General features: G+C 37.2%; 1 protein-coding gene across 4 annotated transcripts in view; it reads left to right on the forward strand.

Annotated features, from left to right (window-relative positions):
- The window catches only part of AKAP6 (A-kinase anchoring protein 6), a 294,212-nt gene extending 273,136 nt beyond the window's left edge, over positions 1-21,076 (forward strand). For 2 of the 4 annotated variants that reach the window (XM_074585120.1, XM_074585121.1), the window contains exons 12-13: positions 11,232-14,707; positions 19,854-21,074. In XM_074585120.1, the coding sequence (XP_074441221.1) occupies positions 11,232-14,666 (3,435 nt within the window). In that variant the 3' untranslated portion in view covers positions 14,667-14,707; positions 19,854-21,074. Of the gene's footprint in view, positions 1-11,231; positions 14,708-19,853 lie in introns of all 4 variants that reach the window. The other 2 variants (XM_074585119.1, XM_074585118.1) reach the window with 2 other exon arrangements.
- The last annotated feature ends 362 nt before the right edge of the window (positions 21,077-21,438 follow it).

Raw genomic sequence — 21,438 nt, forward strand, 5'->3', positions numbered from 1 at the left:
TCATCTTTTTTTCTGTGCTTCATATTAAATAATGGTTGAAACAGTGTGAGTAAAGCACTTTCCACAGCTTTGAATAAAAGGCATTCCCTGCTCCTGAAACGTTCATTAGAACTGTAAGACGTGTAAAATCTTCAAGTGAATTCTCAAGAATAATCAGTTTTAGTAGGAAAATATGTAACATTCAGAAATTGGAAATCTGATGTTTTCAATACGTGCAGATGCTGAAAGCGGTGTCCAACACCATTTAAATGGCAAAAATAACTCATTAAAAAAGAAAGAGAAAAAATAGCTAGGTTTTTGTTTTCAAGAAGAGAGGTCTTATTTCAAAAGAACTCACTTCCTGTTTAGGCACTTAAGTATAGGGTCAGATATTTAAAAGTGTTTAGCAGATAGCGACCTTCATCACAGTGCATGGTGTTCCAATTACAGGATGAAGTCAGTGTTTTATTCAGATGCCTAATATCCACTGATCATAAGATGATGACTCGGGCCAGCATTGTTTATAAAATTAGAGTTAAGGAAAATACAAAAGTCACAAACTTGTGATATTTAATTAATTTAATGGCTTGTTGCAATGCTAATGACCCCAGCTCTGCAAGGAATGATATGTGAGTGTAATTGAGGCAAATCTTCTGATATTTTGTTTCAAGAGTTCTCAGACAAAATAATTTTTAGAAAGAGAGGAAGAAACCTTAGTTTCTAACAGCTTGTAGAGCAGTTATTTACATTTTACAAGGGTCTTCCATGTTGGATGATAGGGTCCCAATCCTCCAGCCATTATGAAAATGTATTTGCAGAATCTTCAGTAAGTATATGCATAATCAGTGTTTCATTGTTCAATATTATAGGATGTTCTAGGAGCTGCATCAGCTGTAAGCAGACAGGAATACAATAAAAAACTATTTTAAAAATGCATCAAAATAAATAAGGTACAGTTACTCACTCTTTTTCTTAACACACAAAGTAAAATGTACCCGATGAAATTATCAGGCAGGAGGTTTAAAGCCATCTAAAGGGAGTGCTATTTTCATGCAGTGCATAATAAAAATGAAACTTTTTCCTACAGGATGTTGTGGATAGCAAAAATACAAATGAGTTCAGTAAGTAATTAGACAAATTAATGGAGGAGACATCAATTAATGCTTATTAAATTCCAACTCTGAAAGTCCCCACAGACTGGCTTCTCAAATCTGGGATGGCAGCTTCTATACCATTCTATGTGTTTGAGGATTTTTTAACTTTTCCATAAACATTCACCACTGGCTGCTGCAGGAGGTGGACGCAGCTGAATGGACTGTTGATCTCACCCAAAATGACAGATGCTTTTTGAAAGCACATGAACTTGCAGATTTGAAGGCCGTCCTGTACTATATTTTTATGTATAGCAAAGAAGTTTTAAGGAATGCCTAGAGGGTTTTCATTGTATTTGGGGTTTTTGCTATTTCCAAAGGCTGAGTTGTGGTCATTTAGGTAGTCTGCTTTCCCCAGAAGAAAACTTTGAAAAATGTGCCCACTTAACAGTTTTTCAATATGTTTCTAGCACATTTTTCTGTAAAAATATACAGAAAATATAATCCATACATCTACTTAATATTTAAATATGTCCATACATTTATGTGTCAGAGGTACTCTAATATACATTAAATAATAAAATGTAGATTGTTAGCAATGAGGATCTGAATTTCATTTCTCCTTACATATAAGACATTTGTGTCATCGCTGTAACTCTAATCCATATTCAGGTCTTCGTGTTTGGTGTGCAGTAATATGTAAATTACCTAGCCAGCTGCATTAAGCAGTGTTTGTTTATTCTATTTCTTTTGGCATAGCATATAACTGAATTTCTGCCAAAAATGTGGCTGCTTCAGGGAACACTGTTCGAGTAGAAGGAAGTTTTGAAAGGAAACGCACATCATAAGTCTTTACTCTGTGAAACAGTAAAATCAAAACAAACTTTCTGTTCATAAAAATATCTGTATTAATGTAAAATAATGGGCTTGTAAAATACAATGAGTGAACTGAATCTTTTTAGAACGCTCTGTTTACATTGGCTTTGTAAACAAGAATACAATACTAAGAGGCAGGGAGTTTTTCATACGTGGGACGGGTGACTAGATCTGGTGAAACGAGAAAATGGAAAGCTTAAGAGAAATTATTTTAAAATGGCATATTAATCTCCCCTAACACATAGCATTTAAATGCATTTAAATTTAGAAAGCAGTGAAGTTTAAGTGTTAAAAAAATTGCATTAATGATGCATAGAGCTATCTACTTATGCTGGCAGTCCTTTCAGTCTTCCAGCCTGACACTTCCTTTTTTATCCAGCCAGCTAATTTCCCCTCTTTTGTGAGGAGTAACTGTTTTCACACTGGTGCTTACCCAGCAAGCCTTCTCATTGTTTCATGGTTAATTATCTTCTTGAGCTTCACCTTCTCGAGTGAAGGGAGAAAGACCGGGCCTCCCCACAGCTCTAATGAAAGCTAGGTTTTAGAGATGCACTGTGTGAATAAATGCGGTGTCTGATCTAGCAACATAATAAATGAGTTCCTAAACTTTATGGAGTCACAGCTCATCCAGCAGGTTTACTGAACAATGCAGAAAGACGCTTTATTTTAAAAATCCCTTTCTGTTTTTACAAGGGGGGAGGAATATTTCTTCAGTGTGAAGCCAAATACCATAAACTGTTCCAAAATCTCTAAGCATTACTAAAAGAGGTGTACGTCAAACATCCAGTTTCAGCACAAACCTGAGCTGCTGCATAGAAGACTTTGAGCTCTATACTTTAAAGTTCTATATTAATAACACTTGTACTAATAATGTTAATATTAATAGCCCTGTGCCCTTGTTATTACACCACTTTGTAAACTCTTAGTACTCACTGGAATTTTGGTGCCTCACCAACACTGAAAATAACCTTTGTGGATAGACTTAAATCTTAAGTTTGTGTTCCAGTTTGAGCCCAACTTTAAACTGTGTAACGTTTAAAACAAACTCTCCTGTAATAGAAGAAATCTGAACAATGGCAATAGTGGTTTTGTAATAATGAGGTACTCCCCATTGTAATTTTGTACTCAGCCAAATTAAGGCAGGCAAATACAAACCTCTCACCATAACAAAGTATAGATGTCCATTTCTTCGTCTTTTTCTAAAGGAATTTCTACAAAGTATGCTTGCATTTAATTTCCCAAGTGACAAAACCAAAACGTGCATATAACATTAGCACTCGAGACATTGCATAGGATCCATTTGACGCACTAGATTCAACTGAACATTCCAATCCTTTTGTTCCAGCCAGCTCCAGGGCTGTGTTGGCATCTAGTATGTGCAGAAAAAACTATAAACATCATCACTCACCAGTGATGGAGACAAGAAAAAAAATCTGGAAGTTCAAGGATGAGATGATCTTAGTGAAAGATCTGCCTAGGGACCACTTATACTTGGAGATAAGGCCAGCGTTTCTATTTTGCAACATTTGAAAAGCAGCTCTTCTTATATTTAGGCAGTGTAATGGCAAGGAGCAGTTGTATTGTTGTAGCCTCCAGCTGCTTACCATTGTAATTTTGATTCATCACCAGGAGAACTCTCTACCATTTATTGACAACTCTAGTGTTTAACTTAATGCTTGGACATCCATAGGTAGGCAGACTGTGCAAGTACCTATAATATGCAGCATTCTTCCAGCTTTTGACTTCACAGTACTTGCTTAGTGACTCCTCTCTAGTCAATATCCCAAATTTACAGATGGTGAATCAATGACTTCAGGAAGTGCCTGATCTGAGATTACAAAGAAATTCTGTTGAAAATTTAAATGAGGGGGAAAAAGAGTCCGTTCTTTTTGATGTCATGAATTAGGCTAAATTTGGTAGTCTCTCAACTGCTTCATGAGGAGGAGAAACTGATGACAGAGCCAGATATTCTTCATGCAGTCCTATTATTTATAAATAATAGATAAAGTCTCCCTTTCCAGTATACAGGAAGAATTTTTATTTAGAAATTCAAGCCTCTCTCCTCCAGCTCTCAGTGAGAAGACTTTCTTTCTAGGTTTCTCCTAAGGTCAAGCTCCCAGGGGCTTATGTCCTATTCTTTTGTACCTTGTATCTATCTGTTTCTATGGTGATTCTCATTCTTTAGTGTTTCTCACAAACATCCGTTTCTGCTGAAACAAAGCTCTTAAAAACTCTATGATTTCAGGTGTCCTGATGTGCCTGTTGTAGGTTGGATATGGCTATTGTGTCTACTGAGTCGGTTCATAGTGCCCACTTAGTTGTTCTGGTTTAACTGAGAGTATACAATTAAAGGAGTACCAGGTCCAATGTAAATGATATTATATTGAAGGTATTCTTAACCGGTATGAAGACCTCTTAATTAGTACAAAGACAAAAAAATAGTGATTTTGTTATGCCACAGTAACATTGCCAGTACAATGTTGTTCATGGGCATCTGAATGCAGAATGCAACTAGATTGCCATCAATACGGGTGTAGCAGTGAAAAGTGCAGTGTGGACAAGCAATAGTTAAACTTGTTTAAGCACCGTCGGTTCCACAGATTTCCTGGTTTGGGTGGATTTTTTTTTGTCTTTACCATAAAGACTGACCTTTGACTGGGGCAAAATCTGAGGCTTGGCATGGATGGATTCCCACCAACTTGCATGGGGATGTATCTGAGGTAGAGTGCCAGGATTTGCGCTTTTCTGGACTAGGTGTGCATGGCAACATTTGGGGTTTGGGCAAAGCTAGGAATGTTTTTCTGAGAGTTTCATAAAGGGCTTGTGTTGGGTTCTTGCACAAAGAAAATCATATATTCCTCTGAAGTAAAGGTGAGACCGAAATGACATTCAAGGGCAAAAAATCCTGTCATGTAACCTCTTGACAGATGAAAAGAAAACTACAAAGCAGCAAAAACAACAGTCAGTAAAATATGCCATGTAGCCAGGTTTTCTCATCACAAAAAAAAGCAAAAAAAAAAGACAAAATACACAACTTGGAATATAGGTCTGGGATTGTAAACCTGTTTGGATGACAATATGATTCGATATAAAAATGTTATAGATGTTCTTCTGCACTCTAGTAACATTTAAAGGGCTTCTCCAGCAAACGAGAACCAGAGATGTTAGAAAGCCATATAAGGATACCGCGGCAAAAGAAGAGGCGACTGCTTCCATAAAGGCTGGAAAACAAATAGTAGGTAGTGTGTTAGTAGTGGTACTCTGGGCACAGCACAGGGACTAAAGATGTTGAGTCCCTGCTTTTGCCTTGGTCTGTGATAGAAGTTCCTGCAGGCCTTCTGATGACGCGGCTCCCCTTCTGTTCCAGCCTGGCTTGTCTGCACCGACTGGTGTGTGGTGGAGGGGCTGGAGCCTTTCACTCTTCCTTTTGGCCATCTGGCACTGTGGGCAGCTTACCAAGAAAGTTAGAAGACCCTCACAGGACTCAGGTGCAGGCATGACTGACCACAGAGTGTTACCTAGCATCATCAAGTGACATTTAAATAGCAAAAGAATGGTTAGAGGATGGCCAATTTCTCTGACTTTTTAAAATACTTCTACACTAATCGGGAGCAATAGTTTTGAGCTAGGCATCCTCTTAAGATGTCATTGCAATTATTTCATCTGTTGTTTAGAAGGTGTGCCCACAAAACTGCCATTGCGATAAAGAAAATTATCAGTTTCAAAACCTGGATTTGAAAATCCTATCCCTGGACTTTTTTTTTTCTGACCGTTATCAGAGAACTTCAAACATCATCATAAAGACAGGTACCTGAGCAATGGTGGAATCTCAGTTGTTCCCATAGGACCCAGCCTGCACGGAGACCATTGCAGGTGACATCTGTGACTGCACAGAGCAGAAGTGAAGTTAGTGTCCTTGTGGTGGTACAGGAGTCTGTACATACAACCACCCATGTAGGACCCTGGTAATACCTGTAAGCGTCTGTAATACCTAACAGAAAAGCACAAGTTTTGCATGTGCAGGATTGAACATACTATTTCATTGGGAGAGGCAATAATAATTGTAAAATGAAGCAAGAGAAAGTATGAACCGTAGTTTTGGATCTTATTTTTTCAGGAAATAAACGTGTGCCTTTTTCTTTTAATAGCAATTACTACAAATGTGTGTATTAATGATCAATTTCTCTAGTGATCTGTGATAAAACATACTGTTTCTATACATTTTGAGACCGTATTTTAATGTGCAGGTCACTTCAGTATTATGCACATGGAATATTATGCATATACTTATGCATATTAAAACAGCATTGGGAAATCGGGGCAGTTTTCTTGTTGACTATGGTATAGGGAACCTCATTTAGAAAATGAACTTAAGCGAAGCAGAGGTGAAGTGGGTACTGTACACATGACTGTTTCCCTCAGCAGAAGTACTTGGCATGCTTGCATTTTTCAAAAGACAAAATCATGTTTGTCTTCCTTGAATGTGCACACATTCCTGGAGATGGGGGATGGTTTTCTTTCTTTCTCTTTCTTTTTCCCCTGGCCCCTAAGTGCAGTTGAGTTTGGATAATTTGTCCACAGCAACTGAAGGATATGTTGCAGGGGAGGGAGGAACAGAGTTTGTATTTATTATTGTAAAAGCTCTTTTTTTCATGTTAATTCCTTTAAAAAAATATAATGGTACGTAGGGGTTACATTACAGGCCTGTTTCACCAACACAAAGTATCTGTACTGGAGTAGCACATGCAAATGAAGCCGAAACAGAGAATCATTGTTTAATAAAATTTGCTGCAGAAAAAGCAAAACTATCTGTGTTTTAGTAAAAGAAACAAATGAAAAAATGCATTTTTGAGACTTTTTCTTAAAGAGCACTGGGGTTGAGGAAATGTCTTTATTTGGCTTGATAATCTGAATTCTTCCTGTTAACATTTTCAACAGATTAACTGTTTAACCATTAAACACCAACCCTACAAGCATTTAAGGGCACACTTAACTTTGCTCACATGAGTTATCCCACTGAAATGGGAATACTGTCCTCAGCAAAGTAGTTCAGGGTTCAAATTAGGCATAGCTCAAGTCCTTAAAGCAGCACTTCCAAATACATCAGAATGAATTCAACCTTTCGCTCTTCTGAGGCTGTAATTTAATTGATTCTTGACTTAATTATATTAGAAACTTTTCATGCAACAGTAAATGCTTCCTAAGTGATGTTTATCTTGTGGTAAGATTTTAAAAATAGGAATATGCATAGTATTGTGCATCTTTTTGTTGTTATTGCACTGTTATTTTTTACTTGCTTGGTCAAAACTATTTACCGTCTTTTACTGTGAACCATGTGACCATCGAGATCTACTCTAGAAAGTTGTACTTAGTGACTTTACAAGGATAAAGTCACTCTGACCTACTTCAAAGATACTCATTTTTAGAAAGACGACATGTACACACACGTACTCGCACATATACAGGTGTGTGTGTATTTATGCGCACACGCTCTTGCAGATACAGAAAACAAGTGTCTAAATTCCAGGAAATTTAGTGCAATCAGTTACACCAGCTGGTATCCAAGGAATTTTTGCCAGACAGAATGGCACCTTTGCAGCATGTTTTGTTGCAGACTTCAGCAAGGCCAGGGCTTAAGAGTGACCGTAGAGGGCTCACCCCACTGGGATCTGAAGCTCTGTAGCCCGCTCAAAGCTTCTCTTTAATTGTAGTCTGCCTTACATGTGGAGATCAGCATGTCTGTTTGTGACAGAGCCCTTGCTTGTTGGGGACTGTGGTTCAAGGAGTGATACCTTGAACCAGGCTAGGTAGAACATCCGTTGGAGTGTGTAAGTGCAAACTGTGTAAGAAAGCCACATTCATCATCAACTGAAATGGGATAAAAAACAGTGCAGCTCTTACACGAGTAAAGTTTTCCCATGTGGAAATGGCAACAGAAGATTTGGCTGCTTTGTGTAAAAGATGTATCGTGCAATACTCTACAGTTCTTCAGAATGAAAATCAAGTTTGTTTCAAAGTTAAAACTTGGTCTGTACTTGGGAAGGGCTGCCAATGTAGCTGATAACCACTACAGTTGGACTGGTAAGTTTCTTCAAGAGCGATGATGCTTATAAGAGAAGTAGTAATTTACTAATATCAATTCAGTCAGTTCCTTGGACGGAGAAAGCTATGCTGCTAAAATGCCCATATCTGCTGAAGAGCCTTTGGAAGCATAGCTGTGACAATCAGAAGGAAAAAAAATACAATCAGATCCCTTACCGTCACCCGTCGTGCTATGCCTGCACAACTCCTGAGTATATACCGGGCCTCAGAAAAGCATGTGCATTTGAAGAATAAAAAATAGGCTTTGAAGTAAGGAGCACTCAGTGAAGATGAACGGACTGAGGTCACAACTCTACATGTTTTATTGTTTTAGTCCATCTGACTTGCAGAACAAACAACGCAGCCAAGTGCTGATTTACAGGGGGAACGTTATCTTCCTGACCAATAAGGACCAAATGTTTTGTTTTTGAGAAAGAAAATCAGATTCTATGGAACATAAAATCCTTGGAACCTGCTGCTGATTTCCTGCCTTTGGGAATTTCTTTTTGCAGCTGGCAGAAGCTTAAAACAGTAAAATTGTGCAGTTAAGGAAGCTTTTCACAGCCATGTCTTCCTAATGCTAAGTACGACAGAGTCGTAAAACATGCCACAGAGAAAATGAGTAATTGTAGTTGATTCCTTGTTTAATCTAACGGGTTTTGAAACTAACTTAATTTATTGTCATTCTCTTGCACCAGTTTTTAGTTGCAGGTTGGTTAAGGGTCAGCTACAGGTGGGAAACTGGATCCAACTAAGTACCAACCAGGAGTCATTATGAAAACATGGCAAACTGGCAAATCGAAATATGGATTTCTGAACTCTACAATGTGCAGAGCTGCTCTGATAGTCTTAGTTGTCTAGAAAATGGGTGTTTTAATGGTAATTTAACATTTAAGGTATCACTAGCCAATATCTCATGGGAAAAAAAAAAAGGTCTTTAACAAATTTACTCCATAAAAGCTTTGGGGTAGGTAGATCCACAAAGAGATCTAGCTTTCAACAGGCATGACAGATTCTCAAAATACCAAAAGCCTCCTAACTTGCCAAGGAGGAAAAAAATTCTTTGTCACCCATATTTCTGCCCGCAATTATTTGAGGTATCTTAACACAGCCACAGTACCTTACAACTAAGTCCAATGAAGCATGAGGACACAGATTTATCTTAAATGGAGAATGTCTCATTTTATCAAATATATTAATAATTGCATCACCTTGCTGAATGGTGGGTAGCAACTCAGCCCAATTTGAAGAAAATACTTCTTCCTTATGTCAGTAGAGTGTTTTAGCCATTGGTCTACTGGACATACTGGTGTGGGATAGCCTTGTGTCTTGCACGGAAACAGTGCCACCTATATCCATAATTAAAAAGACACTGGAACAGGGATTTGGATCTATCTGTGCCACTTGCCAGTCAAGTGTGCACTGCAGGATGAAATTTTCCTCATCTGTCTATGACCCAATTAATATTTAATTGTTTTATGCAAAATGAAACAGGAGAAGCAGGATTCTTTTCAGAACAGCATGTAGGTAGGGCTTCTCCTGAGAGAATGGGAACCTGGTTCATGTCTCCTATGCTCAGTCTGACAAAGTGTCCCACACCCAAAATCAGTGCCCTAACTATTGAGCTGTTGGAGAACATCCCATGATTTCTCATAAAAGGGCTGAGCAGCTTCAGTTCCTACTTCAAAAACAGAGTTCCCAGCTGAGAATTGAAGCCAGAGATACGTGCCTTGCCGTGCACAATTAACCTTGGCCGAGTCTTGATGAATCTAAGTCAGGAACTAAGTTGTGTACAACTGCACTTCATTGGACTACAGCCTCATTTTATCTGCTTGTGTTTCTGTAACTTTCTAAGTTTGTTGTGATTTAGATTGCTGTTTGGCACGTGATCAGCGCTGTATTTGAAAAACAAGACTTGCTCCAAGAAAGCTCAAGAGAGCAAGAGATCATAGTTGAAAGATTTTTTGGAAAAAAGTGCTTGTTTTTCTGGATACAGTGATCATTGTTCAGCTGTTAAGATTATTTAAACTAAACTAAACAGTTCTATTACAGTACTTCCTATATAAGAAAAGTCTTCCCTAAAGTGGGTGCACTAGAATGGGGTGAAACTGACATAAGTAACAAGCTGATCAGTATTCATGAAGAGTTAAGTGATCCTGATCAGGAGCTCAAGATGGATGATCCAAATAAATAGAAAAATAAAGTGAAATTAATTCGTGCTCAGAGAACCAGCCCCAAATCAAGGACCACTTCTATCTTATTTTGAGAGGTTTAAGGTAAGTCAGTACTGTTGGCCTTTTGACACGTCACACTTGAATGAGAAAAGTTGTCAAGGTGTCGTTTCTCTCCCACGTGTGTTTCTAAAAGGAAAAATCCTTGCTAGTATATGTTCTGAGCCCATAGTAGCAGATATTACTGGAAAGTTACAAAAGTCTTAAAAAAAGCAAACTAAGTTTAGCTCAATTATTTATTAGCCCTTTCCCAGAGAAAGATGTCAGCACAGACAATATTTGAGATTCACATAGTATTTGATTAGACTGATGGATTGCACTTACAGCTGAGGATATTAACATTCATTAGTCTTACTTACTGGTCATTAGTACTGCCTTTAATATCAAGTCAAGAATAAATAGAAACGCTAATAAAAAATTCATCAAGTCTTGTGGTTTACAGTGCATTAGATCTGTTGTTTTAAGGCTGACAACACAAAAGTTTGTTATAAACATTTCAAAAATCCTTCGATAAATCCTTTGTATCTTAACTCTTTCAAACTTAAGCAGGCTAAGAGAGATTCTTGTATATGCAACATAATAAAGTGCTAATTGCATGGTTTTTAAGTTAGTTAGTAAGTTAACAAACTTACTAACACACTCCTATATAATTCTGCAGAATGGTTAAAGCTTGTTACATATAAAATGACTAACCACAATCAATCTATGTTAAAGAAAAGTCAAATTTCTGTATTATGTTTTGATATCAAATAAGAAAAAAATCCTAAGAAGACTAAGAAATCATGGAAAATTTAATAGTTTTCATTTTAATTGATCATTTAATGGTACACAAAATGTAACAAAATTAAATGCTTATTAGTGATCATTGTTCCAAAAACGCACTTTGCTCCTATTAATTTACTTATATGTTTTCATTGGAAGCATATTTAAAGTGCAACTGTAAAATTTTTAATATTTGACTTTTTTTTTACAGGAGCCTCTGAACGTTATTGATCCCAGTTTGATGGATCTAAATGGTCAAAGTGAAGATGCACTAGAATGGGATGAAACCGACATAAGTAATAAGCTGATCAGTATTCATGAAGAGTTAAGTGATCCTGATCAGGAACTCAGGAAGGATGACCCAAGCCAGAAACCTGCTTCGGGACAATGCGGTGGTAACGATGTGACTGAAGACGAAAGTATCAGTGATCGTGGAAGTCCTCTTTATTGTCCCAGCATTACTTCCCCTCCAAATCCTCACATCTATCAGGTCTATAGTCTTCATAATATTGAATTATCAGAAAAAAAACACATGCCTTTCTTGAAAAAAACATCCAAACTCTCCAATGTAACACAGTCTAACATTTTAAACAAAAGTCTTAGTAAAGACTCGTCATTTTCATCTACCAAATCCCTGCCAGACCTAATAGGGGGGACCACATTGACAAAACCATGTAACTATATGTATCAGAGTGGAAACGTAAGCAGGCATTCTGAGAGTGAGAGTGGGATAGTGAGTGAATGTGACACAGAAACTACAAATAATTCGGAAATTTTTTTGCTAAATGATATAGAAAGCACTCAGAGTACTCCTGAAATTGGGCATGCAGAAACTCATGTGGATGATATAGTCGATGTAATAAAACAAAAAATAAAGCAAGTTGAAGAAGACCATGCTAGTCTCTCAGATGATTTCCAGTTGGCACCTTCTGCACGTTGTAGAAGTGAAAATGATGAGGATTTGGACAGCATTACCATGTGTAACCCTGTTTGTTTAGAAGAATTGCAAGGAAAACATGACATTTTTACATTTTATGATTACTCGTATCTTCAAGGCTCCAAATTCAAATTACCAGCGATAATGAAACAATCACAAATTGAAAAAACACATACAGAGGGCAGTTTGTTTCATGACTTTTGTTTTGATAAAATACCTGGTAAATCTGAACATAAGCCTGGAGACTCACAACCAGATGGGTTTATTCATGACCATACTCTGGCAAGTATCCCTGGAGAATCAGATCCCAATTCCTGTAAATCTGCAGAAACTGTAAGAAAATTAACCGTTACAGAGAATACAAGACAGGCTTCAACTTTATCTCGTAGTTCTTCATTAGAATCTCTGTCTGTAGTAGGTGATTTGTTCAGCTCAGGTATTTTTAAAAGTGGAGATGGTCTTCAGCGAAGCACCTCTTTGGAGAGCTGGCTGACTTCCTACAAAAGCAACGAAGATCTTTTTAGTCATCATGGCTCAGGAGACATAAGTGCAAGCAGTGATTCTGTTGGAGAACTCAGCAAAAGGACATTAGATCTTTTGAATCGCTTAGAGAATATCCAGAGTCCTTTAGATCAAAAGATAAAGCGCAGCATCTCTGATATAACACTCCAAAGTAGCTCTCAAAAAATGTCTTTTAATGGACAGCTGTCTCTAGATATTGCATCCTCTATCAATGAAGACTCAGCAGCTTCTCTCACTGAACTCAGCAGCAGTGAGGATCTTTCTCTCTGCTCTGAAGACATTGTACTGCACAGAAATAAAATACCAGATTCAAATGCATCATTTAGAAAACATCTTAATAGATCTGTAGCTGATGAGAGCGATGTCAACGTCAGCATGATTGTTAATGTCTCCTGCACTTCTGCTTGTACTGATGATGAAGATGACAGTGATTTGCTTTCAAGTTCCACCCTTACCTTAACTGAGGAAGAGCTAGGTATCAAAGATGAAGATGATGACTCCAGTATAGCAACTGATGAGGACATTTATGAAGAATGCAATTTAATTTCAGGACTTGATTATATAAAAAATGAACTCCAAACTTGGATTAGACCAAAATTTTCTTTGACAAGGGAGAAGAGAAAAAGTAACCTCAGTGATGAAATTCAGCGCAGTAAAGAAGTTAGTAATGAGACTTCGAAAGCCACAGATACATTAAGCATTGAGACATTATTGAATGGTTCAGTACAGAAAATATCAGAAAATAATGGCAATAGTAAGAATGTACCACGTGATCGGGAAAAAGGGACAAAGAGTCACCTCATGAAAGATGTGTCTCAGGTTGTGAAGGATCAGCTTGAGGATGATATGGAGAACGGTAATGTTGAAAATACTCTTGGCAGTCAAAAGGAAGGTCTTGTTAGAACATCAGCAACTCCCAAAACTCATGCGTCACTTGATGTCAGAGAAGCTGAAAATGAATGTTGTGTCTGTGAAGCATTTACAGATAGTTCAGATGATTCACATATGGATGGCAAGGAGACTGTTCTGTTGTCAGATGGATCCAGAAAGCCTCCAAAAGAATGTCAAAGTCATCTTCAGCCTGATCGTCACTGTGTTGCTTCCTCTCCTGCTAAAAAGCCTTGTCTTGAATCTTCCTCAGAAATGAATTGTGTAGACATACACGATACAGCTTTACAAACATCCTTACCTGATGTTCAACAACGCAGAATGAGCATTACTGAAAAATCTACTGATTGCTGTACAGGCTTGAAATCCAATGAAGCAGAATGCGACTCCTCAGCCAATGGTCCTGATTTGTGCTGTGACTGTGAATCTGCTGCTTTTGATAAAAGAAACATGGAAGATGTCTCAGTACACAATTTTGTGAGGGAGATCATAGACATGGCATCAACAGCTTTGAAAAGTAAGACACAACCTGAATGTGAGTCATCTGCTCCAGCTTCATTAGCACAGATCAAGGAAAAAGTGTTAGAACACTCCCATAGACCCATTCAGCTAAGAAAAGGGGACTTCTATTCTTATCTTTCACTTTCTTCTCATGATAGTGACTGTGGAGAGGTAATCAAATACATAGAGGAAAAGAGCAGCACTCCTGTGCCACTGGACTTCACAGATGAGAGAGAAAATATTGAATGCTTTTTTGAAGCCTGTCCTGACGAAGAACGGGTTGAGCAGCAGCAATCAATTTCTAATGGTACTCCTGAAGCACGAGTTGAGCGGCAGCAACCTATTTCTAACACTATTTCTGAAACATCTCCAGAGTCACTGGGTGAAGTGACTGAAGAGTCACTAGAAGAAGTTAAAACTTCATCTAAAGGTAGGGATTTATCTTTCTTATGTGATGATGACAATGATACAAACGTCCCCGATCCTAACAAACAAACTGCATCAAACAGTTTGAAAAACGCTGCTGACGATTTGCTGATTACAGATGGGCAAACTGAAGGTTTGGAAAAGAATTCTCCAGAGCTTAGCTCTGAAGAGAGCAGTACAGGAAAATCACCTGGAACTGAAGACCCCAAAGGATGTGTTGCTGCTTCTGAAGGGGCTTCAGCTATAGAGTTTCAGTTAAAGCCTGGCCAATCACAGCAAAAGGATGTTTTGCATCAGAACAGTAAAACTCTAACTTGTGAAGAAAATCTGCTGAATCTTCATAAGGAAAGACATATAAATATGCACAGATAGAATGTAACCCTCTCCAGGCACGTACATTATCCTAAAAACAGGTATGTACTCTAGAAGTTGCACATTCATTGTTTTTACTTTTTTTTGCCTTTTTTTTTTTTTTTTTTTACGTTTTGTACAACGGAGGGAGATGAATCACCATGAGGGCTTCTGTTTTCTGAAGTGCTATATCATTTGTTTTGATTACGCTATACTCCCAATTTACATGCCACTGGTCAACAAATGCAGTGAATACTAACTGCTTCTTGCCCTGTGGCTTTGCGCTGGCTGGAACTGCTGTCTTCTGGGACAAATCTGCCATCTTGCAGAACTTGAGAATTCTTCAAAAGTAGTATTGCTATATCAGCCTCCTCTTCCCTCTTCAAATGAGCTGTGGAACCAGAAACCAGCTGTACTCATTGATCCCCTTCTCCACAGTCAGCTGGCCTTATGAGGTATTCAAAAGCACCTGATGAAGCTGAACTTCTGGTTTTACAAGAATGTTGGGTGACTAGTGAGTTGGAGTTCTACAATATTTCCAGACAAGCCACGAAGAATGGCTAAGCAGACTGGAGCATAAGTAGAGATAATAAGTCATCTCTTCATGTTAGTTTGCCATGGCTTAAGTTCAGTAAGCCATTATTAAGAACACAATTATTACAACACAGTGTTAGGCCAAAAGTTGAGGTTACCAAAATAAGAAATCTTTGCAACACCATTAAAGAGTATAACGTGAGCTTAATGTAGAATAAAGACCTCAATACCAAAGCAGATGGAAACTGATAGCCACACAACAGGACTGGAAGCTTCGATTCTATTTCGTGGTAAGCATTTTGAAACATAAGTAAGAGGATGGAACCTAAGATGAAAAAGTGGCTCTGATCTCTTCCAAAGTTTGAAAGTGCTTCAGATCTGGAGTTTCTGACCTCACATAAGTGTCTAACAATAACTGCACATTTAACAACAAAAGAGGATCTACAAAGCAACTTCTGGATCAGATCCTAGCGTGTAGCACTGCTGCTTTGAGTCTCACTAGTTGTTTGGTGACCCAAAAGCCAGCATAGCTGTATGAGAATGCCATTAGTCTTTGGAAACATTCCTCCAGTAGACCAGAGCCAGCACGGCAACTCTGACTGCCACTCCAATTCCAAATGCCGCTGCTTGCCAGAAGCTGTAGCAAAGGAATTTCCAAAAAGACACAAGGCTAAGCACGGGACCAGGTTTCCCCAGGAATCTCTGGAATCTCCTTCCTTATACATTTTCAAAATTCAAGTGTATGTGTCCCTGAATAATCTGATCTACCTTTGAAAATAGCCTTCCGTTGAGCAAGAGGGTGGACCAGATGACGTTCAAGTTTCCTTCCAACCTAAGTTATCTATGATTCCATGGTGTTGCTAGGAGAAAAGGCTGTTATTCATCACTGGCCCTGAAAACCACTAGTACTCTCCTATTGCAAACTAGCTGTAGCAGAGGAACTGGGCCTATTTATACAAAATAGATTGCTTTGCTGCTATTAGATATCTACCTTCTGCATTTCCTGGTTTTGCTATGCTGTATTACTATGCTTTGGGCTTTTCTTTTGCACATAGTGGCAGTTTACCCAGCATTCACACATTCACATATGTATAAATACATCTAGCAAAGTCTTTAGGTTATGACAGCAGTAGTCTACAGCTTGCCACTATCTCTTTCAACACATATCTATTTGAATAATGCCTTATCTTGGAACCATCATAGCAAAGAGGATATTTCTTGAATGGCTTTGAGATGAGCTATCGTGACCTGTTGATTGCCAATTAGGTTAATACTTGGACACATCCAAACAGCTGGAGAAGCAATGGAAATCAACTGGGAATTACAAAACTCGTAGATGATACCATATATTCTAGAATTACATTAAAAGCATAATGTGTACATGGAAGCCTCTATTTGGAAATTAAGGAAATTGATTAAAAAAAGCCTGAGGTTGATAAGTGATAATTATGTAAACATAAGCATTTCCTAAATAACTGTTTTATTAGTTTTCCTGTTTTTGCACTCATTTTTGTAATATTAATTTGAGGAAGAATACTTACCGTAGTGAATACAATTTTATTCGTGTTCTTATTCTTTCACTGATGAAGATAATAACATGACTTTTCAATTCATTAGTACTTTTCCTCTGAGGATCTCAAAATACTGTATAAACGTGCCCTCACTCTTCAGAACTTCATAGTTACTTACGTGGTATCCAGCTGTGGTTTTCGTAAGACAGGGATATGACAATATGCAGTTAAAAAGATGTAAGGACTAAGACTGGACATAGAGGATGGAGATACCGTTAAATGCCCCACAATGCAATAAAATGTAACGCAGAATCTGTAGGCAACAACTTGATACGGTTATGTTACAGCTTTAATTTTTGCCCAGGGGTTGACAAATATTTTTAAGGTAACAAAGCCCTTCAGGCTACATCCCACTTTCTACATTTAGGAAGATGTTACTGGTTCTTGACTGATACATACAGCATTGCTTCCATGGAAATTATGTACTGTATTATTCCCAGTACTAAAGCCCTAGGATACATATAGTTTATCTCTGGCATATCAAAAAAATGAAAATATGAGCTGCTAGATTTGGTTTCACTGAAGTCTGAGCTCCCTTCCCCCATTCACAAGCTTGGTGCTTTAACTTCATCTCTCATGCTATGGGGAATGAATTACAGAAGCAATCTATCCTAATTTGTTAACTTATTCAAATAACAGTTATTATACTTAACTATGCTAAAGATTATCTTTTTGGTGGCAGATTGTTTATTTTTTGATGAGGCTAATTACTGATTTTCCAAAGGTAATTTACATTTATTACTAATACATCTTTTAAAATGTGACAGATAAATGTTGTTCCCATAAGTGTATTATGAAAAAAGTTACTATTTAAAAACACATTATTTAATTTGAAAGATAAATGGCAAACACCATTATTTTTCCTGTAGCACCTGTGCTGGAAGCTCATTTAAATGTGTAATTCCATGTGTAGCTGCAATACTTAGAGAAAATAATCTATAGTATATGTGTACCTTAAAAGCATACTGAGAATTCGAAGCTGAAAAAGGCATCGTTTCAAATGTAGTTTGATTTTAGTATTTGCCTTGGCTGTACAAGAGAATAAAAGTAATGGTGAAGAAAATATTTTTGCCAAATGTTGCAATCCTGTTATTTAGCAGTGTGCTCCAAAAAAAAATGGCCATTGTGGGAAAATAATAATAATTCTATAAGCAGGCTTAAAAATATCTCTGCCAGCACTGACTAGTCTCTCGTATGAGCCAACACAGAGTTCTTCAACAGAGGTGCTCGTAAAGCTAGGCTGATTTTGTTTCTCAAGTAGGGGACAGCTTGAAAGAACTATCTTTCTGTATATGAGATCATGCGATCTTCTGCTGTCACTGCGACCCATGACTCACCAATGGGATGGGAATTATTAGTCACGTACTCAGTATGCGTAGGGATCAATACATTAAGGAGGTTTATGTGGTGTGTCCAAAGTCTTTCTAGAGGATAAGTTAGACTTCTGTGTGTAATGTTAGTTCTTAGAAGTCACAAAAGCTATTTCCTTCCTTTTGTACAGGATTTGTAATTTAAACCTAAGTTTTAACTTTATTTAGGGAAAAAATGTATTACTTGGGCTTAAGAAAACTAAATTGGTTTCATCTGACAGTGCCGCAATGTTGCCCAGAGTATCCTGCCACTTACTATAGCCAGGAGAAACCCAGGACTGGTACTCAGAAGGCCTGACTGTTATTTCTTGCTCAGCAATAGATTTTTTGTATGACTTAGTCTTTCCTTGCCTCAGTTTCTTTAGCAACAAAATGATGAGAATAATGATCAATGGGACCTGTGAAGCATGATTTATTCACTGAAAAGTGTTTTGAGATCCACAGATAAAAGATGATACATAAACGCAAAGGACTGTTAGTCAAATATTCATTACAGGAGAAAAATAATATACAGGTTTACACACTAGTTAATTTGTAATGATTAACTCAGTTTTAGAGACTGGCACTACAAGAATAATCTAAATCTTTGCTTACCTTTTTTTTTCCTCGAGGTTTTTATAGGGAGGTAGATACTATAATGTTTCTTTTATAGAGTTTAAAACAGTCTGACTTTTTAGCTCCTTACAGTAACTGACTTTAAAAAAATTAAATAGAAGAAACAGTCTTGTATTGTGTGAATTACATAATTTTTGAAAAACCTGACATAATCTATCAGCAAGACTTTTCTTACTATAGATATATGAAACTCACGCCAGAGTTGTAGAAAGCTTTTGATACAATCTTCCCCTTTATTCTGATCAGTTCTTCATTAATTTCTAAACAAACTTGAGCTTTTCACTATTTTCATGTAAGTATATTTCTTCTATAAATGGGGGTGGGGGGTTCAGTTACAGCAAATAAGATCAAAGGAGAAGGTAACTGGATAGATCCAGATATTCCTGCTTAATTTGGAAGGCACATAATGCATGTCTGGAGTGCCTCCTAGGAAATGCCTGTGAGATGTACTTTGCACTAATCTTTGAGCTGTATTCTGACAGTTATTTCTTCATAATCCTCATCATAAGCCTGTGCTCTTTGATGAATAGTTTAACCCTAAACTCTGAGCTGGATAATGCTATAGTATGAAAAATTAACTCATTGCTGGTACTAGAAGTGTCTAAATAGCTATTTACACTTTAAAAATACGGTGATGACACTGACAATTCTATTCATGGACCACTTCTGTGACAATCCTTTCCTCCTCTCCATTGAAATCTCATTCTGTATGTTTACATAAATATTAAAATAAGCGATGGGTAGATCTTTTTGTTGTTTGGCTTTTGAAAATTCCTATGTTTTCATTGATCGGTGCATTTTTGAGTGTGCCGAAGGTAAGTTCGCAGGTAAGGATGAGGACAGGATCCAGGGAAAAGGTCAGATTTGATGACTTTCCGTGTTTCTTTAGAAACAAAGTCTTTACAAAAATCAATGAGTTTTCTACATCAATACAATTTTTTACACTAACGTGTACCTCAGGCTGTTAAAAGTCATTGTTTGCCTACTGTATGCTTCTGCATTAAACGCTCTGGCATGTGATCATTTAATGACTATCTATGGTTGTTCTGGAAGAGCTATGTTTTGCAAATAAAATTTCATTTTCTGTAACCTACTATTACTTTTTTGTTTCCTTTTAGAAACTTGGCTGCAATTCAGGTGCAGGTTCATCCTGTAAACCCTGGGATGACCTCCAATTCCATTGTATCACTGCCTTTCATTACACTGACTCCCAAGATAGATTTTCTTTCCAAATGTGATTTGTCCATGTTGGCTTTGTGATCAGGCTGCATATGCTAGTCCTATTTCAGTGATCATCTTGTATTGTGGCAAGGCCATTTGCTTTCATACCGATTCCTCTCCCAAGCTACCTCTAATGACCTCCCCTTCCTAAATTGGATGTTCCTGTACTACTTATCACTGGTTCTGTTCTTTAAAGTTTTGAAGTTCCACAGAATTCATGATCAGTCTGGTTCACCTTTTCAGAACTGTGCTTGTCAGTACTCTTCTATTTTATGTATCAAATTTAATATTTATGTGTATAATGCATAAGTTTATTGAAACTATTTTACTTTTAAAGGGACAATTTTGTTGGGTTGCAGCAAAAAGAAGTCATTAGCCCTCCTGATTCAATACATCTAAAAATTAAGCAATTAAAATAAACGGCATTTTATTTATTTAATTTTAAAATTTAATCTATGCAACACTTCAAGAAACAACTACATGGTGTTGTATATTAGGAACTGTTGGCATTCTACTGAATTAAGTACAACATTTTGGGTTTTTATGCTTCTTGAGGTGGTAATGAGAAAAAAAGTTTTTAAAAAATGTGTGCCTTGCTGTATTTCTTATACCATTTATTAAAAAGCTGCTTTCACAGTAAAATTATGTTGGTTTGAAAGGAGGAAATAGCAAGGTTAAGATGTGTGAATAATTTCTGTATATATGTATAACCAAGTGCAAACATTGATGTATAATGACAGTATAAAATGCTTTCATGTTTGTGATGTCCAGTGATGTGGAAAATATAAGCCTTAAAACCATTAGATTGCATGGTAATTAGAATTGGCATAATAAACATAGTTTATTGGGGAAAAAAAGCAGAACTGGTGATCTGTTTTACCTGCGTTCCAAGAACAGAAAGCTTTATTGAAGTACGGAAGAATACGTTTTTGTTTGCCAATATTCCCTAGAGATACGAGATTCCGTAGCTGGTGAAGATTTGTATTACCTGGCTCGGAGGTAAAGAGCCTTTTCCTTAAAGATTCTGCAGGTCTTTTGGGCCAAACAAGGAGACACAAATATTTAGTAGTTTAAGCTAGTACACTGCCAGCTGCAGTGGTGGCAATGATTAAGCACACTTTTAATAGCAGATCTTTTCTTTGTTTATCATTAACAGTTTGTTGTCTGTTTCTTAAAATTTCATAATTATATTAAATAAGCTTTGTATATATTTATATAGACACTTTTACTGTTGGCTGTTGCAATGACTTAGACTGTACATTTTAGATGTTTTTATCTTGTGCTAAAACTCTATCGTGTGGCCAAAACAAGCCAGACAGCTTTATAACCTATCTCTGCAAACATGGCATTCATCTCCTAAAAACACTATTGGGAAGGGATGTCCGGGAAGTTAAAAGGCAAGGAATGCTTTCCCATACTGTGTTTTATTATTATTTTCCCAAGTATATAAATGTTTTTACAAAAGCTTCAACATTCTTCCTC

Source organism: Larus michahellis, chromosome 4 (genome assembly GCF_964199755.1).
Source record: "Larus michahellis chromosome 4, bLarMic1.1, whole genome shotgun sequence".
In the NCBI taxonomy this organism is placed as follows: Eukaryota; Metazoa; Chordata; class Aves; order Charadriiformes; family Laridae; genus Larus; species Larus michahellis.